Source organism: Sodiomyces alcalophilus, assembly GCF_042370955.1.
Source record: "Sodiomyces alcalophilus JCM 7366 unplaced genomic scaffold ACRALscaffold_3, whole genome shotgun sequence".
In the NCBI taxonomy this organism is placed as follows: domain Eukaryota; kingdom Fungi; phylum Ascomycota; class Sordariomycetes; order Glomerellales; family Plectosphaerellaceae; genus Sodiomyces; species Sodiomyces alcalophilus.
The window spans coordinates 300,589-326,072 of NW_027263534.1; the positions used below are offsets into that span (position 1 = coordinate 300,589).

The following is a 25,484-nucleotide window of genomic DNA, read 5'->3' on the forward strand; positions in this document are numbered from 1 at the left end:
TAAAGCTACGCTTAAAGAGGTGTATTCGTAGATCGATAAGGAGATAGCAGAGGCGATCGTAGAGGCGCGCCTAGAGTCTTCGTAAAGGGCGTTAACGTCTTCTTCTTTGGTGGATTTACCTCTAGGGCCGAGGGATTTTTAATCCTGTTTTCCTTATTATCTTCCTCCCTCCACCTCCCTCTTTTCCCTTTCCCCTTTCCTCTTTTTCCCTCCACCTATTCCTTTACCTGATCAGGGTAACAGAATCGCTTTTCGGAAGCAGAAGTCGTTTATAGAGTCCGTGGGAGCCTTTCTAGTTCCTAACAGGGGCCGTGTTCGTGGACTTGTATCTAGGGCCGCGTCTCTTTTAGATTACGCCCTGGAGCCGGATTTTTTTTTTCCCGAAGCTACTCTGTTAGCCTGATTAGGATCTGTTATTTCTGCCCTTTTTTTTGTTTTTATTTTTAGGTTATTTAGAAAGCTACCCTCGAGGGGGACCTCTTCGTATAGCTTTTTTAGGGCCGATGGATATAGAGTCCCGCCCTCTAAGTCCTGCTATTCCCCGATTCCACCCTACCCGCCTCTTTTCTTTTCCACATAAATACCCCGATCCAGCCTATTATTTATATAGAAAGCTATACGCGTAGGAGCTTCTTCGTATAGCTTTAGGGCCGATAGATAACTGGGCCCGGGGCCCAGCCCAGCCAAGAGTCTATAGGAGTCGCCTACACGGATTTTTCAGCCTCTCTTTTCACCTCTTCCTTAGACTATATCTTTTATAGTTCTTCACTATTTCTTTCGCTCGCAACCACGTTAGCCTAATCAGGACAAGCCGAATCGAATGGTGCTGATTTCGATTAATTTAGCCTGCTGGCTATCGAGCTATTCTTATCGGTTAGTTTAGTGGTACGCGTTAGATATATTCGTCGTCTTTTTCGAAGAAGACCACGTGCCACTAATCCCGCCTACCCTTTTTAATCCTGCCTGCCGTTTTCTGCCGGCAGAGTCACCACGAGCTCGTCCTGCTTACCCTTTTCCCCCTCTTTTTCTTACTCTTTTTACTACTCTTCTTTTCCCGATATCTTCGTTCCTCTAATCAGCCCGAGCCTAATCCGCCTACCTAGTTAATCCGATTAACCCTATTAATCCGATTAAGTTAATCTAGTTAATCCCGTTGATCCTGCTTCTTCTTCTTTTTCCTTCGAGCCCGGCCATAATACTACCGCCTCGAAGAGTCCTGCCGGCCGCGATACCTTCCTGCCTTCGACGAATCGACCTGCTTCCTGCGTGCCGTGCCACGCCACCGCTAAAAAGATCCGACCTATATGCTTTACGCCTATAAACCGAAGGGGACTGCCTGCCTTAATATAGGTAGTGGAAAGAGATGGATATACTCTACGCTATCGCCTAGTTCTGCGTTCTGCGTCGTTAATCTTTTACTAGGGCCGCCGCGTTGCCTTATTAGCCGCCGCCTGCCCTATATATGCGTTCGTCGTCACGGTTTTCTTAAAGAATACGCTAGGGCTGCCGCCTATTTTGCCGCCGCCTACTACCACTACCGCCGCCGCCGCGTTACTTATTCCTTCTACGGAACCGAGGAAGCCGCCGCCGCCGCCTGGCTTGCGTACGAAGGACCTACGAGGTCACCTTAACCTATAAGGTCACCGTCCTTCGAGCCTGCGTCTCCGAGAGACGTCTTTAGGAATACGTGCGCGAGGAAAGATATAGAAGCTGTTGCTATATAGGCTGCTTATAGACGCCCTAATCAGGGTAATAGAGATATATTTAGGATAGTTACTGTTTGTGTTTAGAAATTATAAAGACCATAAGGCGTGGCTTAATAATTTAGGGCCGATTATAGAGGGGTAGACCCGTGTTCCGGGTCAGGACGTTATAGATATCACGTGACTATATACGCGGTCCTAGAGATCTAGTCTTGTATGCGGCTATTCTTTGGAATAGACCCACTATATCTAGCTAGCTTTTTCGTCGGATCTTTTATAATCGTTACCTATCACCTATTATAATCATAATTTATATTATCCTCCCTTTTTTTAGTTATCTAGACGATCCAGAAGAGCCGACCGTAGGCCTGCCTGCCTATCTAGCTATTCGTTCCCCTAATCGGACCACTACCGACCCTTCTAGAGGCCCGGCGACCGTCTCCTCGGGACCCTTAGCTCTAGATACGGACCCGTGACGAGCCTAACCCTTCCTTCGGCTAGCCTATTAGTTAGTTACTTATTTTAGCCCTAGCAGAGCCGTTCTGCACAGTAACGGCTTCGCCTTTCTTCAATACGTTTTCGATAAGGAGGGTATTTTAAAGCGATATAAATCGCGCCTTATTATTTAAGGAGATTTATAGGTAAGCTCCACGATTAAGGGTACCTATACTACCACGCTCGCTTCTTAGTCTTTCCGCGTAATAATAGCTCTAGTAGTATAGTTCGATCTAGAAATTAAGTAGTTTAATATCGTTAATGCTTTTATTAACGCCGAAAGAAGTAAAGATAGCGAGCCTATTATCTATTAGTTATTAGATAGCTTTTATTATAGGTTTTATATAAGGAGTAAAGAGAGTCGTTAAGACTACGACAAGAACAGGTCACGAAGCTAACCTTAGGGGGGAATAATTATAAGATTATTCGTTAAGCCCCTCTAACTCAGGACTTAACAGGAAACACCCTACTTAAGGGCCAGTAACTATCCTCCCTAGGACTAGTATATAATAACCTAAGGCTCTAAGATAACAGGTCTTAGGCTAACTTAATAGTCCTAAAACATAACTCGGTCCTAAATATCTCCTAGGGTTAACCTTAGGCCGGTTCCGGGTTCCTAATATATTCCTTACCGCCCCTAAGTCCTATCCGACCCCCTCGAATAGAATATCCTTAATATCACGCCCCTCCTTTTAAGGCTCCTATCCATAGGAGCCGGTGACCGTTACTAATCCGGACCCGTCCGTTAATCTATCCCGACCTAGGGATAGGCAGGCCGGCCTAAACCCTACCTATTAGGGCTACTAACTCCCTCCTCGTCTATCTAAGCTAAACTAAACGTCCCCGTTAACTTAGCCTAACCTTCCTCTAATTAATCCTATCCTCCTTATATAGTATAACCGTAATCCTTATAAACCGGGAGACCCTATTATCTTTAGATAAAGCATAACTCTCCTAGGTCCCCTTATTTATTACCACCACTACGACTATACCCTAATAAAGCCCCGAGCGCTCTAGCCGGGGCCCCTCTAATAAAGGGCTTTAGTCTAAATAAACTATAATTCTAAAGGCAGGTATTATATCGGTAAATAATAGTATTTATAGGTAGTAAACCATAGTCCTTATTATTCTAGTAATCCTCTAGGACTCCTTTTATCCACTTTTCTTATACTACTACTATTATTAAGGCGGCCTAAGATATATATATAAAGGGCCTATCCTAAATAAAGCCCGTCACGATATAGTCCTAAATAATAAAAAACTTACCCTATTTCCTTTATCGCCCTCTCGCGACTTATCTAGCTTAAGGCCGGGTAATAATAAGGCGTGATATCTATTATAAATATTAATAATAACAGAGCCCCTTTATAGACGCGTGTTCTATAATAGCACCCTAGACACGCCTTTTATTAACTAAATAACCGTATTATAGAAACCTATAATAGGTAGTTATATCTAAGTAAAAGGGGAAAGAGTAATATAAGTAGGGCCTATATTAGGTTATACGCCTATACTAGTATAAGACTTTTCCGTCTACCTAACTCGTCTTATTATTTTTCCTTTTCCTTACCTATTCTTATTTACCTATCTATAATAATAATAACGCTATTACTATTAATAGTAAGTTATCCGCCCCCGTTTATACTAAGGGTATTAACTTATCCTATCGACTCCTTATTAGGGTATATATTATCTTTACGTGGTTCCGTGTATCGTATATAAGAACGCGGGCGGCTTAGGGTCCGGCTAATATCGTGGTAGATTATTATTATTATTACTACTACCGTCATTATCACCACTATATAAGTGTTATACCCCCCCTTCGCGTAGACTATAGGCTAACTTATAGTATTAAAGCAGACTATTATTATATAATAGCGCCCCCTACTTTAGCTAATAAGCATAAAAAGTCCGGCGCGGCTAGTAAATCTAAGAAGTCCGGTAAGGCTAGTATAAAGTCTATTAAGGTGGTACCTAAGGTTATCGATAAAGGGATAACTAAGACTACTAGGAAGAAGGTATAGCGGGCCGCTAAGAAGGCTTAGGCTAAGGCTAAGGCCGCGGCTATAGCGGCTACTCTTAAGTAGTAGTAGTAGTAGTAGTAGTAGTAATAGTCTAACTCTTTGTCGGACTTATTGTCGGATTTATCTTCGGATTTATCGTCTTTTTCCTCCTTGGAGGATAAAGCTATTAAGTAGCTAGGTACGGCGGCTACTCTAGCTAAGTAAGCTACGCCGGTCAGGACCGTTAAGAAGCCGGCTATTACGGTTACTCCGGTTACTAAGTCGACTAGCCCTCTCCCTTTAGGGCGTGATAACTCGCTATAGGGTACTCTTAAGCCCCTCGGTAACCTAGAGGGCGTCCTTGACTATACTAGTCAGGATATCGTTATAAGCGGTGGTGCCGATAAAGCCACCCTCTTTAATAATAAGGAAGCTAACTCCGATAAGTTATTATTATCGGAGTTCGCTCTATCTATAAACGGGTCTAGCGATAGACCCTCGGACTTTAGCGATAGCGATAGCGTCGAGATACCGGTGCGTCCTGTTATCTTAATTAGGTCGGGCCTAGAGCTTCGTGCTCCTTATAGGCGGTGCGCCCGCGTACTAGGTTTCTTAGTATTATATAGCGATAACGCTACCGGTCCTATTACTATACGGCCCTACCGCGGTAGTAAGGTATCCGATAAATACTATTATTACTATAATAGTAATAGCCGCGACTACGAGTTAGTACGTTTATATAGTTATAATCCCCTTTACTTTAACCGCTCCCGAGGTTACTAACTAAATATATAGCTTTTATTATAGGCGGAGAGGGTAGCTAAGAAGCTATAAAAGATATTAGTAGCGGCCGTACGGGGCGGCGGTGGTCTAGACGACTAGGCGTTTATAAGTTAGCCCGATATCTTTATAAAGAGCACCGCTAATATATATAAGCGCCGGGCCTACTAAGTCTAAATTAAGCTACGCCGGGCCCTTAAGGCTATAAAGAAGTACGCCCGTGATAATAAGGGGTTCGACCCTGTGGCGCGTCGTCGCTAAGAGGAGGAGGAGGAGGCGGAGAGGAAGCGCCGCGATACTCCTATTAAAATAAAGCGTCACCTAGCCACTATTACCTGCTATCTAGGCTAATTAGTTAAATAAAATTCGAAGTTAGCCGGTCTTTATAAAAAAACCGGCTAAAACTAGATAAGGATTACTTATGGTGGTTATTAGGATCGGGCTAGGGGAGTTTAGGGGTGGGGGTAGGCGTTAGCGTTTTTTTTTAATTTTTCTTTTTTCTATTTTTTTTTTATTTACTTCCCTAGACCTGAATAAGAAAAGTCCCTACGGGGCACCGATAACGCTATTAACTAGTTTCCTTTTTTCGATTATAATACTCCTCGATAAGCGTGTTAAGGAGGTGTTTTTGTGGTTCCTAAGTATTATATTTATACTTATACCCGGCCCACTTAATAAGATATTCGCGCCTATTCCCGTTATAATAATAAGCTAGGACTTCCTTTACCTCGTATTTATCTGACTCTTATAGTTCGACCTTAACGTCCGCGGGTATAAACGACCTACTATCCCGAGATTTTTATAGTTTAAGGAGCGAGATTAGGAAAACGTTATAAATCTTTATTAACTCCGGGAGCTATAGCTTATAGGCGAGCCTATACTAGCCTATTACGGAGGTAATCTTATAAAGGCTAAGGAACTTATCTAATAGTTTCTTATTAGGGCGACGTTACTTAATATTCTTCGAGGATAGTAGTATATAATCGCTAATCTTAAAGCGCTAGGCCGCCCGGCCGGCGTTATAGTATCGTTTATAGGTGGTTTAGGCTTTCCTAATAAGGACCTTTATAGCCCTACGATTCGATATAAGGTGCTTTACCCTTTACTCGGCTATAGCGGCATGAACCTTACCTGACTTATGTATCTATATATTATATAGTCCGTGTGGGTTAAAACCTATTAGCGTAATAGAAGGGGTTTACCGGATAACTAAATATTATACGGTGTTATAAGTAAACTAGGCTAGGGGTAGCTAGTTAACCTAGTTGTCCTATTATAGGGCACCGAATACCCGTAGAAAGTGCTCTAAGTTCTGGTTCTATCGTTCTATCTAGCTATCCGTCTAGGGGTAGAACACGGTTAATAACCGCCGCTTAACGCTTAGGAGGCTATATAGGGTAGTCTAGAACTTACTAGTAAACAGGGATCCTTGGTCTAAAATAATACTATTAGGTAGGCCGTAGATATTAAAGACGTGCACTTATAGAATACTAGTAAGACCCTTAGCTGTTAAAGAGCTGCTATAGGGGATATAGATCGCGTACTTAGTATATCGATATACTATAACTAGGATAGAATCCCTTTTCTTTCCTTATAAGGTTATAGGGGGGAGGCCTATCACGAAGTCTATTAAGATCTCTTAGAACGGCTATTCGGGTATAGGCAGAGGTACCAGGTACCTAAAGGGCTTATACTAGCGCGGCTTAGTCCTTTAATAGATACTACACATAGGCACGAACTTCTTAACGTCTCGCGAGAGGTATTCCTAGTGGTAAGACTCGGAAATCCTCTTAATCGTCCGACCTAACCTATAGTGGCCCGTAGTAGGCGCGTTATAAAATGCCTGGAGGACCTTATCGCGTAAACCTAACTAATTCGGTATAAAGAGACGGTCCCTAAAGTAGACCGTACCCTAACCGTTATAGGATTATAGGTCCGCTAAGTTATCTTTCGATACTAAGGAGATATAAAAGGGATCGTCCTTCTAGGCAAAGATAATCTTATCCTTTAGGCTAGATAGACCTAAGGGCTTAGGTATACCACGGGCCCTTATAAGGCTAATAACGAACTTCTTAGTAAATCCCTTAACGGGTTTCTACCGCTCTACTTCGAGATCTGCCTAATCTATAGCGAGCTACGGCTTCCGTAAAAGCCTATCTACGGGGTTCTAAACGCCTGGGCGGTAACGGATCTTAAAATTAAAGCTTAATAGCTCCTTTAGCTAATAGGCGTATTAAGGTTTAATTTAAGGCTTATTTAGTAGATACCGGTGGTTTAAGTAGTTAGTTAGCACCTTTATTAGGGTCTAACTATATACTAAATAGTGGCGCTATTACCGGAATGCTTCGATAATCGCTATTAACTTAGTATTTAGCGTTGGATAGTTTAGTTCGGGTCCCCTTAGCTTCCTAGATAAGAACGCCACGGGTTACTAGGTTTAGTCCTTATACTAGCTAATTATAGCGCTTAGTACGAAGTTAGACGCGTCGGGTTCTACACGAATAGGTAAGGCTAGGTTAAAATACCGTAGCATGGGTACCGACTAGAATAACGATTATAACTTCTTAAAAGCGGCCCTCTTTATATCCCCTAACTAGAATATACCTAGTCTACCCCCTAACCTTAATAGGTCCGTAAAAGGGGTAGCGACCTTAGAGTAGCCTTCGATAAAACGTCGGTAAAAACCGGTAAAACCCAGGAAAACCTAAATCTTCTTAACGGAAATGGGTTCTTCCTAATCCTTAATAGCCTTGACCCTCTTTAGGTCTATAAAGACCCTATTAGGGCTGTATATAAAGCCTAAGAACTCGACCTCTTATATCTTAAACACGTACCTTTAAGGGTTTACGAACAGGGACTACTCCCTTAGGCGTATAAGGATCTCCTTAACGTATACGCGGTGGGTGCTAAGGTCCTTATTATATATTAGGATATCGTTTAGATATATAACGTAGATAGTGTCGATAAAACCCTTTAAGGCTTTGTTAATATAACGCTAAAAGCTAGCGGGGGTATTATATAAACTAAAGGGTATTACTAAGTACTTAAAGTGTCCGTACTTAGTTCTAAAAGCCGTTTTCCATTTATCCCCTTCTTGAATTCTTAAGCGATAGTAGGCGTCCTTAAGATCTAACTTAGTATAGACCGTGGAGGACACGAGGCGGTTAAGGATCTTGTGTATTAGGGGGAGCGGGGTACGGTCTTTACGGGTAACCTTATTAAGGCCTTAATAGTCTATATATAAACGCAGCTATCTACCCTTTTTTAGTATAAACAGGATCGGGGCGCCCGTAGAGCTTATTAATAGGCGAATCCACCCTTTAGCTATAGCCTCCTTAATATAATCTCGAAGGATAGCTAGTTCTTACTCGGCTAGGGGGTAAATAGGGCCGAATAGGGGTAACTTACTTTCCTTTATCTCGATTACGTGATCCTAACGCTAATAGGCGGGTAGGCGGCCGGCCTCTATAATATTAAAAACGTCTAAAAACTCTTAATAGTATTCGGGGATAATATTCCCTAACTTATCCTTATCCAGTAACTCTTAATACGGCCCGGGATTAAGATATTCCAGGATTCCTTTATTTAATTAGGTCGGGTTAGGGGGCACGGGGGGTATAGGTTACGACGGGTCTAATTAGATAACCGGGATTAAAGGACTATTAGGTAACGTGTCCTTTTTTTCTTTGGTAGCGTTCCACTTCGTGCCGATGACTTAGCCGATACGGGGGGCACCGGACTTTATAAGGCGGATAATAAGCTATATATACTCCTTCGCCTTCTTTAACTCTCTTTAACCTAGGACGCCTCGAAGGTCCTCTTACTAGAGTCGATATATCTATTCGCCGGACTAGAAAGAGGTAACGGGGTTATATTCTACTAACTAGGGTATACTAAGGATAACTTAGGACCTATTAGGGTCTATATCCAGCACCTCGAACTTAATCGGATATATCCGGATCCGGTCCTAACTATCCGTGACCTTAATATATATCTAGAAGGACCCGATAGACTATACGTCGACCCTAGGGATAACCTATTTAAGTCGTTTAGGTGGTCCTAAGGGACCGTGGTTAGGAGGTAGGGCCCTTTAGTTAATTAGGTTAACCTTAGCGCCTTTATTTAGCTTAGCGCTTTAGCGGCCCTATCCGCCGCTTAACCGTAATTCTAACTTCGCCTTAATCACGCCCTTATTAGCGAAGAACGGCTAAGACGGCGGCCCTTCCTAGGCCTAAGCCTATCTAATAACAGGGTACCTTAGGTTAACCGGTAAGTTATTCGGGTTCTAACTAATAGAGTATCCTAATAACTAACCTAACTTAGAGGGCTTTTTCGGGTATTTGTTCCGGTAATAACCCTTTTTATTATAGCTAAAGCACGTAACGCCGCTATTATTACGCCTTTTAAGGGGCCCGGGGGCTTCCGTATTATCTACTTTGATTAATTCTATAAAACCTTAGGGAGGTATAAAGGGCCGAATAGTTATAGTACGGGCCCTATTAGGGGCCCTATTATGCCTACGCTTCTTACCGCGGGGCTACCTTAGGCGATTATTCCGGGGCGCCTTTTCTTTATTCTTACGTAAAAGAGTAATCTCTGCCTATTAGGCTATAATACCTAACGCCTTATTATCGGTAGGGATACCGGCGGCTATAATCTAGTCACGTAGCGGCTTATTAAGCTTTATTAAGATTAACTATATACGCTATTTATCGGGGAAGGGTAAGGACACCTTATTAAATAATGAGTCTAGCCTATTAATAAACTTAGCGTAGGTCTAATTTAGTTTCTATATAGTCTAGTCCGAGAATAGCTTCTTGGTTATAGATATTTTACGGGTTTCGTTATCGACTAATTACTTAGTTAGGAAGGTCTTAAGGTCCTTCTAGGTAGCACCTTTAGTCTTCCTATAGGCGCGCCTATAATAGGCACGCTATCGGGATTTTATAATCTTCGGTAACAGGGTGGAGGTAAGATAGATCTTCTCCGCTTCGGACGGCTTAACCTTGTCGAGTATAAAGCGCTCTTCGATTTTTTCGATAAACGTCTAGAACTAGTCGTAGGACTGCCCGTCCTATTCGGGGAGCTTTTACGGAACTTTATACTAGCTTTTACGGGAGTCCCCTTTAGGGACACGCTTAGAGGTGTCGGGGTCCCTCCCTTATTAAAGGGCAAGGAGGCGCTTCTCCTTCTTTTCGCGGGCTTAGCGATCCTTATGGTGCTTAATTAGGAAATCTAGTTCCGCCGATAATAGAGTGCCGGGGGGGCGGCTCTCGAGGTCTTTAATATCGAATTAGGGTCCCGTCCGAATAACTTAGGGGGTCCCTTAGTCGAGTAGTGGTCCTATTATAGGATCACGACTATCCGGGTTAGCTTATCCGCGAATCTCGAATTCGGGGTTACTATCTTTATCCTCTAACTTAGGCGTAAGGGATTACTCGCGATCGGCGCCTAATAGCCCGGCTTCGGCTCCTTTGGTAGCGGGGGAAGTATCCCGGTTACGAATAGTAGTAGTGCGCTTAGGGGGTATCTTAGGTACTAGTTAGGGTAGTAGTAGGATTTAGAAAATAACTTAGTCTTTTCGAACTCTTAACGGTCGTTATACCTATAAACGGTTAGAATAAATAAAATATTATAGGTTTTATATAAGGAGTAAAAAGAGTCGTTAAGACTACGATAAGAATAGGTCACGAAGCTAACCTTAGGGGGGAATAATTATAAGATTATTCGTTAAGCCCCTTTAACTCAGGACTTAACGGGAAACACCCTACTTAAGGGCCAGTGACTATCCTCCTTAGGACTAGTATATAATAACCTAAGGCTCTAAGATAACAGGTCTTAGGCTAACTTAATAGTCCTAAAACATAACTCGGTCCTAAATATCTCCTAGGGTTAACCTTAGGCCGGTTCCGGGTTCCTAACGCATTCCTCACCGCCCCTAAGTCCTATCCGACCCCCTCGAATAGAATATCCCTGATAGCTTTAAGAAGCCCGAGACTAGCTTAGAGCTTAATAAAGCCTTATACGGCCTACGCGATTCTCCTCTTTTATAGTATAAGGACCTTACTGCTATACTCGAATCTATTAGTTTAGTTTATAGTAAGGAAGAACTATGCCTATTCGTTTTAGAAGCTCGCGATGCCTTTATAATATTCTTTATAGACGATATTCTATTCCTTTACTATCAGGACCGCCTATATATAGCTCTTATAGCTATTAAGGGATTAAAAGATAAATACAAGCTCTTTAAGAAAGGGGATATAGAGTAGTTTCTTAGTATATATATTATCCGAGACCGACCTAACTAAAAGATCTTCTTATCGTATAAGTCCTATATAAAAAAGATTATAGCTCGCTTTAACTAGGCAGATCGGAATATATATCCTAGTATACTAATCCCTGCCACTAAGCTCGTAAAGCGGGAGGACCAGGCTATACTATAGGAGATTAAGGCTTTTTAGGAGAAGGTTAGCTTATTACTCTATATAGTAGTGATACTACGGCTAAATATCGTGTTTTCTATTTCCTCGCTCTTTAGGTTCCTAACTAACCTATTAAAAGAGTATTAAGACGCCGTGGAATAAGCTATCCGTTACCTATACGTGACGCGGGACTTAATAATCTAGTACGGCACGGATTTAAGCTATATAACGTAGGCTATAGTGATTATAAGCGATATATTCTTTGCTAATAACCTTAAAACCCGGTATTCCTTATAAGGCTATCTTATTAGGCTATTCGGCGGTTTAGTGGTTTAGAAAGCCTTAAGATAATCGATTATCACGACTTTATTAATAGAAGCTAAGCTACTCGCTTTATAGGAAACTACGAAAGAGACTATAAGCTTAAAACGGCTATTTATAGAAATACGGTTTAACCCCGGGACCCCCTAGGAGATAGCCTACGATAACTATTAGATAATTCGACTTATAGTGGAAGAGCGTGCCCGAATTAAGACCAGGCTTCGTCACGTTAATATTCAGAGCTTATAGATACGTTAAGAGCATAAAAAGGGAGCTTTTTAAATTATTTACTTACTAACCGCTAAGATACCGGTAGACGGGCTTATAAAGGCCCTTAGTCGTTAAAAGTTCGAGTAATTTAAAGTATATCTTAACCTAGTTAGCGGGCGACGATTAGGAATTCAGAGTAGTATAGTAATAGATAGGAATTTATTAGCTAAAGCCGGAAAAGAAGATAGCTAAACTACTCTAATAATACTTAAATAATAATATTACTAGATCCCTTAATAGTAGTATTAACGCCCTTAGGGGCACTTTTATTCTTAACGGTCTTAACGGCCCTCTCCCCCTCCTCTCTAGCTTAATTCTATTTATTCTAAGTAAAGGGGGTAATACTATAAGGAGCAGGAGCCTTACCGCCCCGGCCCTTACGGACCTTATCGACTATACTAAAAATATCCTTAATAGCGGTTATTAAATAGTATTTAATCCGTTCTTTTAGATCCGCGCTAGCGGCTATAGCTATACTAGCTCCTAGAGTAATAGAAGCCCGGTAGGCCGGCTTAAAAACTTCCGGATACTCGGGGTATTTAAGTAAATCCTAAGAAAGCCGTAGGGCAGGGCGTAGCCGGTTAAGAAGCTATAAAAGTTAGAAGATAGCCACTTAACTATAGAATAGGAGCGAACTTATAATATTATTAACGCCGATATTAACCTTATCTACTACCTCTTTCTTAGCGATAGCGGCTCGGTAAGCTATAGGGATAATAACTAAGGGGCTATACTTATTAGCTTCTATATAGCTTAACTTAATAAAATAACGCTTACTATAGGTAGTATTTATGCCCGCCTAAGAAACACTTCTCGTAGCGCTTAGTAATACTATAAATAGAGATATAACGGATAAAGGTGTCTTATCCTGCGATCTATGCTTTAACGCAGGGCTTACACGGCGTATTAAACTTTTCTCCTATAAAGTCGGGAGGCGGGTTCTTAGCAGAATATCGCTCCTTAGGAGCGGCGGCTAAGCTACCCGAGCCCTTAGCGGTAGCGTCGGGGGTAACGGCGGTAGTAGCGGTATCGGCGGCGGTATCGGAGGCGGCGGCGGTATTAGCGGTATCTTTAGCGGCCTTATAAGTATTTTTCTATAACTCGATTAGTAAAAAGCACTCGCCTCTCCTATTAGCGATTAACTTACTTTAACGGGTTTAATAACCCGACCTGCCTTAATAGCAGTTTTCTTAGTGGCGGCCTTCTTAGGCACGGCATCGTTCTTCTTAGGAGCCTGCTCCTATTAGTATTTATATAGCTCTCTTAAACGTTTTCGAGCACGGCTTACTATAATAAGAGAACGGAAAGAACTATAAGAGCTAAGGAGATAAAAAATAAAGAAAAAAGTCGTTAAAAATCGTTATAATCGTTAAAAAATCGTTAACGAGAAGGTTATTTAACTAAAAGAACTTGATTTCGGCCGCCGGGCTACGAAAATTATATATAGTGAGCCGCCTACTAACCTCTAGCTTATATTACTCTTAGGTTACTATTCTAGGCTACCTATTTGCTTTATTCTAATTATCCCTTTCTATTTCTTTTATATTGTTTTTATATCTCTTTTAAACCTATTTTTCCTCTATGGTTTTCTATTAAACGGCTCTTTAAAGCTATTTTAACTATAGTTTGATTCTAGCCTAGGTATATTCCGAGTGTTTTTAAATAAATAGCTCGAAATAGGGGGTGTGTTATATAACTAAATAGGTTATATAAATATAGTTATACTAATACGGCTACGTAGCGCGGATTTAGAACTCTAAGCTCCTGGGCTACTAGCTATTAGAGCTAGTGTGGCTTATAGATAAAACAGGCTACTAGAAGGGGATTCCTATTAGTTATATTTAGCCGAGGCATAGCCTATATATAGCTTAGCCTCCTACGAGCCTGAGGTATGGAATTAAGGCAATCTATTGTATCTCTATAGCTCGGTTCGGTTAATCACAGCTTCTTGTCACACTAATTAGGTAGTATCGAGTTTCCCCCTTATGCAATGAACCAGTGTGGAATCGAAATCACATGATGACGACTTGCGATGTACCTACCTAGGTACGGTACCCATTCACAAAGTGCCACCTTAGAGCGCGTGACAACCTGTGTCCACTAAGCCTGACGTGTGCACTGATAATTACGAAGTACATACACAGGTCACTCTGCCACGCTCAGCCACCAAGCGGTATCTGCCGCTTCCCCAACCCAAGGCAGCGCTCTTCATCTCGACGGGATTCAACCATCATCCATCCGACTTGCCGAACTCATCAACTAACCTATCGTCACCTCGACCACATACGCATCCTCCACCCACTCCTCGATTGCCTACTTGGGTACTATCACCTTCCTACGACTACCCGAACAGATAATTGCGATCGTCGACTCTTGGACACCATCTTCCCAACGACACAACAGACGACGGCATTCGTTCATCCAACCGCCGACCGGTCCATCTTGCACTCGTACCACGTCTTCTCCCCAATACTCTCAACGAACCCCGAAATATGGCTTCTCGTGGCGGTCCTGGCGGTCCCGGTGGTCCCGGTGCAAGGGGAATGAACACCCGTTTCGCGCAGTTCAAGCTCGTCCTTCTGGGTTGGTTACCTTCCCCCCCGACGTTCCCCGTCCGTCTGCTGATTCGGTCTTGCTAATACATGAATATATCTTCATAGGGGAGTCTGCTGTCGGAAAGGTATTTTGTCCTTAGTGTCCGTATCTCCGCCGCTCATGTTGCTAACTCGCCCCCGCCAGAGCTCAATCGTGCTACGGTTTGTTAAGGTATGGAGTCGACCAAGGCCCTCTCGACCTGTCGCCATCTGTTATCATTCTATTCTCTCTTCATTTCACGGCCACTGTCATGTCTCTCCGCCACTAACCCTATCGGCGCCCAGGATCAATTCGACTCTTACCGGGAGTCGACCATCGGCGCGGCCTTCTTGACACAAACCATCTCTCTCGACGAAAACACCACAGTCAAGTTCGAAATCTGGGATACCGCCGGCCAGGAACGGTACAAGTCTCTCGCCCCCATGTACTACCGAAATGCCAACTGCGCCGTGGTCGTCTACGATGTCACCCAAGCCGTATGTTCTTGTTCCGATCGGCCGTCTTTGCCCAAGGTAACGTGCTGACCATCCATCCAGTCATCCCTCGACAAGGCCAAAGCGTGGGTCAAGGAGCTGCAACGCCAAGCAAACGAAAACATCATCATCGCCCTCGCCGGCAACAAGCTGGACCTCGTCAACGAGCAACCCGACAAGCGGGCGGTCCCGACCGCCGAAGCCGAGTCGTACGCAAAAGAAGCCGGCCTGCTCTTCTTCGAGACGTCGGCCAAGACGGCCGAGAACGTCCATGAATTGTTCACAGCCATCGCCAAGAAACTGCCGCTCGACCAGGTCAGCCCCCGGCATACGCGGCCAGGCCAGCGCCAGGGCGTCAGTCTGACTCCGGAGAGTCCCAACAGCAACGTCGGCGGTCCGTGCAGCTGTTAAGCGTTTGCGTACTTTTGATATTTTTTACGGCGGCGTGCTTGGTGGTGGTGTAAGTGACGAGTGAGACTGAGGGGCGAGAGGGGGACGTTGGGCGGCGCTGCGTGGATTGGTTTCTGGGGCATGACAATTCCCTTTGGCGCGCGAGACGACGACGACGAAGTAACTTGGTCAGCCGTTCGTTCGGCGCACTCGGAATGGTCCTATCCTCGGATTCAATGGGGGTGTTTTTTTTTTCGAAACTGCGCCTATTCTGCTCGCCTCCCTCTTTTTCTTTGTTCTTTCACGGATGTCTTGGGGCGGACGACGGACGACCACGACAACGCCCTAACCACTTGTTTTTTTGCTTACCAAGTCCTGGTTGAGTTGGGACGCTGGTCCCCTGAGAAAGACGAGAAGAGGACGAGAGGGATTTTCGACGAGGCTGGTAAATGGGAACTGGTTGTGGCGGCGTGTTCCCAACATGTTTACAACCAACGCTACATCTCGCGCTGCTTTCTAATTATCGACTCCCGTTTTGCTTGGCCGTCTCGTTGGTTTGGGCTTGTCGGTTATCGTAAGTTGGTTGCGAGAATGGGGGAGGTCACACAGGTTATTCAAGACACAAACGGCAGACGTCAGACAGCGACGGCAGTCCGCAGGCGACAGACAGCACGGAGGATGATGGGCCCGGGGTCGTGAGCACATGTTGCATCAGGACAAGTATGCTATAGAGAGAAGCGGCTGTCTTGTTCTTGTTCCTCATCTTTCTTTCGGCGCATGGAACATAATTCTAATATGTTTTGTTTGGACAAAGCTTTTCCACGCCGTGGTTGTTCCTCGAGACGCATTCATTCGTGTTCTGTTGCTTAATGTGTCATCCGAGAACTTGTAGGACTGTCTTTGGTGTCCAAGGTAGGTACCTAGTAGATATAATTAAGAGACTCTGTGATGCCGACTGCCATAGGCCTATTGACTGCCATAGGCCTATTGAGGTCTTTGCTGCCAACCGTATACTAAGTAGGTACCTTGGGGTACTTATGTGTCGATGAGGTCATTCGCGCCAGTACGTACCCGGATCCTACCGTCGGGTCAGTCCGGGGAAAACAGGCGGCTGCCACCTGCCACAGACTGCCAACCAATGAATGGGCCGGGGTCTGGACGCCTTAGCCGAACTTCTCCCTGAGCTTTTTTGTGTGCCAGCTTCCCGACCGTCGTCACCTTTCTCACAAGCAACTCCTTCCCAACACCATTGTCAATCGCCAGTTGCCAATTGCGTGTTCAATTCCGCTTCGTCGGCTCAACACCACATGCCCCCATGTTGCGAACGTCGATTCGGTCAGCGAGGGCTCTAGGCCGCAGGCCCGCAGCGGCCGTTGCAGCCCGTCAATGGCAGGTAGCTGCCATGGCGGCTCGGGGCCGACACTTTGCCCAGAAGAAGCCTGATCCGTCCGCCCAGCCCGCGGTCTTGCCGACCTCAGAGACGAACACGGCCGAGCGGAGCGAAATCCCCAAGCCCGCCGAGCCCGAACCTACCATCGCCTCCGAGGCTGTCCCTAGGACCCCTCCGAAGCCCGAAACCAGCACTGGTGGCGTCTCTCCTGCTGTGGTCGAGAAGCCTACAACGACGACGGCGACGATTACCAAGACGACTCCGACTCCGACTACGACGGGAACAGCTACGCCGCCACCTCCCCCTCCCCCGGGAGCAGGACGTCCCAAGAAGGGCTTCTTCCGACGACTGAGGAACTTTGTGTTTACCCTCACCGTCCTGGGTGCCTTGGGATTCGGCGGAGGTGTATGGTACTCTCGAATCAACGACAACTTTCACGATTTCTTCACCGAATACGTGCCCTACGGCGAACAGGCCGTGCTCTATCTCGAGGAGATGGACTTCCGCAAGAGGTTCCATAGCCTTTCCGAAAGCATGCGCCGTCCGCACGAGACGGGGCCCAAGGTTACCATTCCTGCCCAGAGCGGTGCCTCCTGGCGGGTGGCCGACAGCGGTGAGCAGGCTGGTGGTCGACACGCTAGCGCCGTCGACAAGGCCAAGGCTAGCGCTGCTAAACCCAAAGCCGAAGCCGCTGCTGCTGCTACTCCCACCACAGAAAAGGCCGAGCCTACGGAGCAGGCCCCGGCTGCTGTTCCTGTTGCCCTTCCGTCCGATAGCAAGGTGAGCGCGGTCGAGCCTGCAAGCAAGCCGACGACCGAGGAGGAGTTCAAACCCCCCGAAGTCAACGAGCCGTCCAGACGCCCTCCCATCCCACACATTGACCCGCTCACGGTGAACGACGCGATGGAGCCGGTCGTGCAGGACCTGGTTCACATGCTCAACGACATCATCACCGTCATCAACGCCGACAAGGCGCACGAGCGGTACGGGTCGACCATCGACAAGGCCAAGGGCGAGCTGAGCAAGGTGGGCGGTAAGATCAACGACGTCAGGGCCGAGGTGGAGAAGAAGGCGGCCGAGGAGGTCAAGCAGCAGGTCGTGGCTCTCGACCAAGCGGCCGAGGACCTCGTGTCACGTCTGGAGGAAGCCATGGCGGCGCAGGAGGCCAGCTGGCGGCAGGAGTTTAACGAGGAGATGAGCAAGATCCAGGCCAACTACGACGAGCGGGTCAAGCTGGTGCAGGAGCGGGAGAAGGAGCTCAACGAGGAACGGCTGGGCAACGAGCTCCTGCAGCAGGCGGTGGCGCTCAAGAAGGAGTTTGTCAAGGAGGTGCAGGAGCGCATTGAGAAGGAGCGCGAGGGCCGCCTCGGCAAGCTGAACGACCTCTCGGCGGCGGTGGCGGACCTGGAGAAGCTCACGGCGGACTGGAACGAGGTGGTGGACGCGAGCCAGCGGACGCAGCAGCTGCACGTGGCGGTGGACGCGGTGCGGGCCAGCCTGGAGAACGCGAACCACCCGCGGCCGTTTGTGCGGGAGCTGGTGGCGCTCAAGGAGATTGCGGCCGACGACGCCGTGGTCGACGCGGCCATTGCGTCGATCAACCCGTCGGCGTACCAGCGCGGGCTGCCGACGACGGCGCAGCTGGTGGACCGGTTCAGGGTGGTGGCGGGCGAGGTGCGCAAGGCGTCGCTGCTGCCGGAGGATGCCGGGGTGGCCAGCCACGCGTCCAGCTACGTGCTGAGCAAGGTGATGTTCAAGAAGCACGGGCTGGCCGAGGGGGATGACGTCGAGAGCATCCTCACCCGCACGCAGACGTACCTGGAGGAGGGCGACCTCGACTCGGCGGCCCGGGAGATGAACGGGCTGCAGGGCTGGGCCAAGACGCTGAGCCGGGACTGGCTGGGCGAGGTGAGGAAGGTGTTGGAGGTGCAGCAGGCCCTTGATGTGAGTGCCCCGTTCTTCTCTCCCCCTTTCTTCTGTTTCCCTTACTGTTTCCCTTACTGGCTCAACAGCACACTGACAAACTACACAGGTCATCTCGGCAGAGGCCCGGCTGCAGAGCTTGCGTGTGGACTAAGGTAGACGAGGGAAGGGGGGAAAAGTAAGAGACCTCAAAAGTAAACATGTTGGCAGCGGCGGCGCCGAGACAACGAAACGGGATGAAGCTCCTTGATTTCATTTTTCTCTTTTTTGTCCTGTACATTCGATCCGGCTATGCCCTCGAGCCTTTTTGATGTTTGTAGACGGGCTGGGCTGAGGAAGGCCCTGTGTAAGACATAGCAATAGACTCGATATACGGAGACTGTGTTTCTTTTTTGATTTCTTTTTTGATTTCTTTTTTGATTTCTTTTTTGATTTCTTTTTTGATTTCTTTTTTGATTTCTTTTTTGATTTCTTTTTTGATTTCTTTTTTGATTTCTTTTTTGATTTCTTTTTTGATTTCTTTTTTGATTTCTTTTTTGATTTCTTTTTTGATTTCTTTTTTGATTTCTTTTTTGATTTCTTTTTTGATTTCTTTTTTATTTTTATTTTTTTGATACCGCTGACATAAGCCTACAAGTGAACCTCAGTGAAATGAGGGATAATTCATGGTGATGGCCTTTCCTCAACCCACGCAACCAACTCACAACCAAACCAGTATCAGAACAGAGCAGCTGAAAGGCCGAGTCTTATCAGACCGTAATACACAGGGCTACCAACAGGTCTATTCAGCGGACAAATTGAGCCGACACCATGGCGACACTCGCCCAAGCGGGTGGCCGGACATACCAAGCCGCCCTCACCCACCTCAACCTCCTCATCCCCAACCGCACCGTCACGGCCCTCTTCGACAACCGGCCCAAAACAAAAGACCAAGACCCCAACCTCCTCGCCCTGCCAGAGATGCGCACCTGGCTCCGCCGCGCGGGCTACGACCCCTCCGACCTCGCCCGCCTCCGCTGCATCCACGTCGCCGGCACCAAGGGCAAAGGCTCGACCTGCGCCTACCTCACCTCCATCCTGGTCGCGCGACCGGACCTCGCCGGCCGCGTCGGCACGTACACCTCGCCCCACCTCGTGACGCCGCGCGAACGCATCGCGCTCGACGGGCGGCCCATCGCCAAGGACCTGTTCGCGCGGTATTTCTTCGAGTTGTGGGATCGGCTTGGCGACGCCGCGGTGGCGGAGGGGACCATGGCGCGGGAGGAAGCGGCGGGCCCGGCGTCGAAGCCGTTTTACTTTCGCTTCCTCACGCTGCTTGCGTTCCACGTTTTCCTGTCCGAAGGCGTGACGAGCGTGGTGGTCGAGGTGGGTATCGGCGGGGCGTATGATGCTACGAATGTGCTCCCGCCGGAGGCTGTCACGGCGGCGGTGATTACGCAGCTCGGGATCGATCATGTTGCCATGCTTGGCGATACGGTGGAGAAGATTGCGTGGCATAAGGCCGGGGTGATGAAACGGGGTGTTCCTGCTTTCACGAGGTTGTTGGGCCGGAATGGGAATGAGGGTGGTGACGAGGAGGGTGTGATGCGGGTTCTAAGGGACCGGGCGGAGGAACTGGGGTGCAGCGAGCTTGTCGAGGTGAGGGATGAGGAGGTCGATGCCTGGGGTGGCGTGCAAGTTCGCGGGAGCATCAAAGGGGGTTCGTTCCAGAGTCGAAACCAGGCCCTAGCTGCCTTGGCTGCCGAAGAGCACCTGTGTTCACTCGCCGGGACTGCCACTTCCAAGGCGACGAGGAAGTTGGCCGAGATCCCGGCGTGGATTACGGAAGCGATGAAAAAGACTTCACTTCGAGGCAGGCAAGAGGTGGTGGAAGACCGGCAGAGACCAGCTGTGCGATGGTTGTTGGATGGAGCTCATACGGTCGACAGTCTGGCCGAGACGGCTGCTTGGTTGGCCATGGAAATGGAACAAGGAAAATCCATGGGGAAAAACAGGAGATATGTGCTGCTGTTCAACCAGCAGGAAAGGGAGGCGGGCAAGTTGCTCGGCGGCTTCTTGGACAAGCTTCGCAACGCGGTAGGGGAAGAAGACAAGGCGAGCAGCCAAAGTGAAGGACGCCTTTTCGACACGGCTTTGTTCTCACGGAACGATGTCACCAGGTCTGACACGAGCCAGAATCCCGACTTGAGCGTCCAGGAAAGCTGCCGGGAGACCTTCGCTTCTCGGTACCCCGAAACCACGACCACGACGGAGCTATGCCCAGACCTCCCGACGGCCATGGACCGCGTGGCCGACTTGGCTTCACGGTTCCGTGCGGGCGGCGAGGAGACCGTCGTCTTGGTGACGGGCAGCTTGCACCTGGTCGGTGGTGTCATTGGGCTACTGGAGCCGGACGGGCTAGATTGATTCATGGTCAAGAACGAGGTGGAGGAGGATCTAGATCTATATTGGAGACCAAAGTGACCGGATCAAAGTGCGTCTGCGCCCTCCAGGACACTCAGGGCACCTCCTACAAGATGGAGGCTCCCGGTGACGAACGCCTGTACCGACTGGCCCTCCCTTACGTTCTTGCCGAGGCTTCGAACATGGTCGAGGGCTTCTTGGATCGTGGGGATCAAAGTAATCACGGCCGAAGGGTCCAGAGTCCTCCATTTGTCGGCAAAAATCCGTTGAACTGACATGGCTTCGATGGCCTTGTGGTCGTATTGGTTGTTTACAAAGTCTAGGAATATCGTCAGCCTGTGAAGCCTTGTGTTTTCGTCTTCGGCAAACAAGACGGGGCCGAAAAGAGACAACAATCAAAAACAAAAGAGAAAGGAGAGAGGCAAACCTTTCTTGTAACCCGTAGTGTAGGTGACGTTGGTGCAAAAGACGACATGGTCAAACGACGAGCCATCCTCGCGTTTCGCCGCCTGATACATCCCGTCCAAAAAGTCGACGGCTTCCGTCCGACCCTGCTGGTTGAACACCAACACCCTAGGCCCAGCCCGCGCGCTGCTCTCGTCAACGAACCACCGCGTCGCCACCCGTAGGCTGTCGGTCGTATGTGCCCCGTCGATATGCCAAACCACCTTGTCTTCAGGGTCGGCCTTGACCTCGCAGCGCCCACGGCAGACCACATTCTCCAACCCGTCAACAAAGTCTGCCGGGAGGCGGTCCTCTTGCCGCCGGAACGAAGGGTCAATCTTCGACAGTGCCGCCTCGGCGAGAGCGATGGCCAGACTCGCGTTCTGTTTCTGAAAGTGCGTGTCGGGACGGATCTTCACCCCGGCGAGGCGCGGATCGATACCGACGACCGACAGCGGGACGTTCTTCTCGGCGGCGCGCTCTTTCAGCACCCGCTCAGCTTCGGGGACCTGCTCGACCGAATAGGCCTGGGGGCAGGCGGGTTTCATGATGCCGGCCTTGTGCCAGGCGATCCTATCGATGGTCTCGCCCAGCACGAAGACGTGGTCGATACCGAGGGTGGTGATGCCCGTAGCGACTGGCTGTTGGACGATATTCGTGGCGTCAAACTCACCCCCTATCCCCGTCTCAAGAACGACGCAGTCGACGCCCTCGGATAGGAAGGTGTGGAAGGCCAGCAGGGTGATGTAGCGGGCGTAGACGGGGCGGGTGGCCAGCGGGACGGCATCGGGGAGGAGAGAGGAGGTGCCGAGGCGGTCCCAGACTTGGAAGAAGTAGCGGGCGAAAAGGGCTTCGGAGATGGGTTTCGTGTTGAGGCGGATGCGCTCGCGGACGGCGATGAGGTGCGGGGACGTGAGATGGCCTACTTTGGAGGGAAGGCCGGACGGGGAGGAGAGACGGTGGTGGGTGAGGATCGAGTCGGTGAAGGCGCACGTGCTTCCCTTGCCTTTGGTTCCGGCGATGTGGATTACGTTGAGGCGGTTTAGGTCCGAGGCCTACGAGACGCAGAGTTGGTGAGAGGGTCGTCCGGTGGAACAGCAGCAGCAGAATAGGGTCAATGACTTACCGAGTGACCGAGACGGGCGAGGTAGACCTGCATCTCCTGGATGGACGCCTCCCCGGGTCGGATGCCGGCTTTCCGCCTGGCTTCGATCACCTCAAAGGGTGTCTGAAGGGAATTGAGCGCATCGATTGCATCCTGTATGATTGGGAAGATCAGTGCCAGTGGCCAAGGGAAGAAAGGATGCGAGCATGACGGACGTTGTAGGTTCGAGTGTCGGTGGCCATTGCGCGGGTCATGAGACGCCTCGGGGTGAAGAATTGACGGAAGGATGTACGCAGTAGTGCTTGCGGACGCACATGATGCATTTACAATACAAGGTGGGCGGGCTGGCTGGTAAGAAAAGACGGCACTATACCGACGAATAGGTAGTCGGCTTGTCGGTGGTGGTGTTGGTGGTGGGGTAGGTAGATTGGTTGGTGTTGAGCTCAAGAGAATGAATGCAAGTTTGGGGTACGTACTCATTGCGATCCCGATACCGGCGCTGGGCACAAGTGGCAGGTTGCACTAGGTTGTGCACGGACCATGCGTCGCACGTGACCCCCAAAGTTGGGGCTAGGTATCAGAAGGTGTCCCTCGACAGCGACGAATTCCATGAAAAATAAAATATTATATATAAAAAAAAGGGAATATTTATAGGCAGGCATGCAGCCACTCGCTTCCCTCCAAATGATGACCTGCTTCATCCCAAACTGACCCTTCCCATCACGGCATCTTGTGAAGCTCAGTCTTTCACTCTACTTCCTCGTCATGTACCAGCGTCCATTGGGCTAACGTGGCCGGCTGGACACCTCGTCATATTCATTCCCTGAGCTCATTGCGAAACTCTGACGCACATGGACGAATCTCCTTCTTCCGCCCGGCTGCCAAGGGAAAGGGGCCTTCTTGGAAGCCTTCTTCCCCGAGCCCCGTCGAGACCACGTCACGAACAGGGTTCGCGGCTCAGTCGCCGTCTCAACTGTCGTCGTGTCGTGTTTGACGCTGACTCGCAACGTATCATATTGACGACCCAGGAACCAAGGTGTTTCGCGGCCGTGGCGCTGCCACCTCTGGCCTCTCGTGGATGGCCGTGGATGGCCGGGAATGGTCGTTGTATCCTGGGTCCACCAACCAAGAACCCGAGACTTGGACGGCCGGATCAAAAGCATTGGGGGCCACTAGGAGCTACCCCGGCATGCCTTGCGCGGGCCGTCTTTTGAAGAGAAGCAGCCTCGTAGGATAGGGTGTGTACGTTTGCCCATAATGAAGGCTTTCTCGCATCAGCCCTCACCCAGCACTCGGGCCCTTCGGGTCGACCCCTTTCAAGATGGGCGAATCCGCCAGGCCCACTGCCGCTCCTCCCCCCTTTCCACCCACCGAGGTCGGCGTGGAAGAGCGCTGTGCGTGGCTCCGGGGCGGAGGGCACAGCAACGTAGGGAGCTCGTCGCCGTGCAGGTCGATCTCCAAGTCCAGGTCGTCGTCCGAGTCGCCAGGATTGTCCGCCGTCCAGAGCCCCGTGCTCGGGTCGTGCGTTCGTCTCGTGACCCCGCTCCTGAAGGAATCATACCGAGCCACGGGCGGCGGTTGACTTATCCCCAGGCCTATTTGTTCAGGACTTGCCTCTACATCGGTGCCAGCTGCTTCGTCTGGGATGCACGACGTCCATGGCGGATAGTGCCCATCCGTGCCCTCCTCCCCCCCTGCCTCTTCAGCCGCCTCCCGCTGCGGCTGCTGTGACGGCGGCGGCTGTTCCCGGTCCGCGGCGTCTTTCTTCAGTGTCAAGTCGCTTAACGCTGTGTTGGTGGTGGTGGCTGACAGGAGCCGCTTGGGCCAGGACAGTCGGAAGTGCATGGACGAGAGCCGTGAGCGAGCCGTGTAGACGAGGGGACGGAGCGTCGGCGTGCAGACGCAGATGATGGCACAGCAGAGCTCGACGTTTGCCCAGAGGGCCGAGATGGCGTAGTGGTAGGTGACGTTTTCTGACTTGTTGGCGCGCACCAAGCTGTCGATGCGAATGATGGATATGGCGCACGTGCTGGGCCTGGTCAGCATAGTCGTCCTGCCACCCCAAAGGAAGGGGGGGAGTAAGAAAAGAGGAAAAGGGTCGTACAAAATACCAAGTCCAAAAATGGCCATAAGAACGATTCTCTGCTTGGGGGGCAGAGGAAGTCGTTTAAGATGCGGCATGGGCATGACAAGAATGACAACGTCCTTTGCCAGATTGATGGCCGCGTTGGCAAGCCACCAGGCCATTGTGTGAATGCAGCCTCCGCTGCCCCTCTGAAGCGAGATGGGTGTATGAGCGAATGGGATGCACTGCAGTGAGCTGATGACAATCTGCGAGATGCCGAACAGCAGAGAAAAGACGATCATGGCGTCGCAGAGGCGCCGGAAGCTCGACAGGGGGAACACGCGGCGGTATTGCAGCGCAAAAGCTATCGTCGTGGACGCCATTGCCGTGTTATAGAAGACGATTCCCACCGTGCTTACCTTGGCGCCGATTACCAAGGTGTGAGTGTCGCTGGACCAAACACTTCGTCCCATCCCATACTTGGTATCTATAGGCGCACCCTATCAGCATCTGCCAACTCGGCCGAGTCGGCTCGACTGAACCAAAACTACAGGGGTAGTGTAGCGTCGGCATGGAAAAACGTACTGACGCAAACGATGATGCCGTGTAAGAGGACGAAGCACTGAAGCCAGCATGTCAGTCAGCATGGGCGCCATGTTGTGAGGCTGTTCTGATGGCAAAGGTTCGCAGCCCGGGCGAGAC

The 25,484-nt window shown here is 49.0% G+C and overlaps 6 protein-coding genes across 6 annotated transcripts; 3 read left to right on the forward strand and 3 right to left on the reverse strand.

Moving 5' to 3' along the window:
* Positions 1 to 12,304: 12,304 nt before the first annotated feature.
* On the reverse strand, positions 12,305 to 14,206 carry ACRALDRAFT_1069390 (uncharacterized protein; the record flags this gene model as incomplete). The annotated part of the gene is made up of 8 exons (XM_071017667.1): positions 12,305 to 12,310; positions 12,380 to 12,392; positions 12,515 to 12,583; positions 12,772 to 12,793; positions 12,893 to 13,088; positions 13,142 to 13,234; positions 13,283 to 13,306; positions 14,135 to 14,206. The coding sequence occupies 8 exons, from the start codon at positions 14,204 to 14,206 to the stop codon at positions 12,305 to 12,307; spliced, it is 495 nt and encodes a 164-aa protein (XP_070875629.1).
* A 280-nt stretch (positions 14,207 to 14,486) lies between these two features.
* On the forward strand, positions 14,487 to 15,473 carry ACRALDRAFT_2101969 (uncharacterized protein; the record flags this gene model as incomplete). The annotated part of the gene is made up of 5 exons (XM_071023081.1): positions 14,487 to 14,577; positions 14,655 to 14,674; positions 14,734 to 14,760; positions 14,874 to 15,065; positions 15,126 to 15,473. The coding sequence occupies 5 exons, from the start codon at positions 14,487 to 14,489 to the stop codon at positions 15,471 to 15,473; spliced, it is 678 nt and encodes a 225-aa protein (XP_070875630.1).
* Positions 15,474 to 16,667: 1,194 nt separating this feature from the next.
* Positions 16,668 to 19,160, forward strand: ACRALDRAFT_1062335 (uncharacterized protein). The gene is made up of 2 exons (XM_071016580.1): positions 16,668 to 18,786; positions 18,875 to 19,160. The coding sequence occupies exons 1-2, from the start codon at positions 16,855 to 16,857 to the stop codon at positions 18,917 to 18,919; spliced, it is 1,977 nt and encodes a 658-aa protein (XP_070875631.1). The 5' UTR covers positions 16,668 to 16,854; the 3' UTR covers positions 18,920 to 19,160.
* Positions 19,161 to 19,436: 276 nt separating this feature from the next.
* On the forward strand, positions 19,437 to 21,171 carry ACRALDRAFT_2018300 (uncharacterized protein; the record flags this gene model as incomplete). Its single annotated transcript, XM_071019927.1, has 2 exons — positions 19,437 to 19,479; positions 19,568 to 21,171. 2 exons carry the CDS (start codon positions 19,437 to 19,439, stop codon positions 21,169 to 21,171), a joined length of 1,647 nt encoding a protein of 548 aa, XP_070875632.1.
* A 62-nt stretch (positions 21,172 to 21,233) lies between these two features.
* ACRALDRAFT_2026654 (uncharacterized protein) lies at positions 21,234 to 22,959 on the reverse strand (the record flags this gene model as incomplete). The annotated part of the gene is made up of 4 exons (XM_071020404.1): positions 21,234 to 21,487; positions 21,596 to 22,667; positions 22,739 to 22,870; positions 22,933 to 22,959. 4 exons carry the CDS (start codon positions 22,957 to 22,959, stop codon positions 21,234 to 21,236), a joined length of 1,485 nt encoding a protein of 494 aa, XP_070875633.1.
* A 1,039-nt stretch (positions 22,960 to 23,998) lies between these two features.
* Positions 23,999 to 25,438, reverse strand: ACRALDRAFT_2026655 (uncharacterized protein; the record flags this gene model as incomplete). Its single annotated transcript, XM_071020405.1, has 3 exons — positions 23,999 to 25,146; positions 25,202 to 25,329; positions 25,368 to 25,438. 3 exons carry the CDS (start codon positions 25,436 to 25,438, stop codon positions 23,999 to 24,001), a joined length of 1,347 nt encoding a protein of 448 aa, XP_070875634.1.
* Positions 25,439 to 25,484: the final 46 nt, after the last annotated feature.

Coding starts and splice junctions, on each gene's coding strand:
- ACRALDRAFT_1062335 (XM_071016580.1), top strand. CDS start 16,855: ATGGCGGCTCGGGGCCGACACTTTGCCCAGAAGAAGCCTGATCCGTCC. Junction 18,787..18,874: donor AGGTGCAGCAGGCCCTTGAT/GTGAGTGCCCCG, acceptor CAAACTACACAG/GTCATCTCGGCAGAGGCCCG.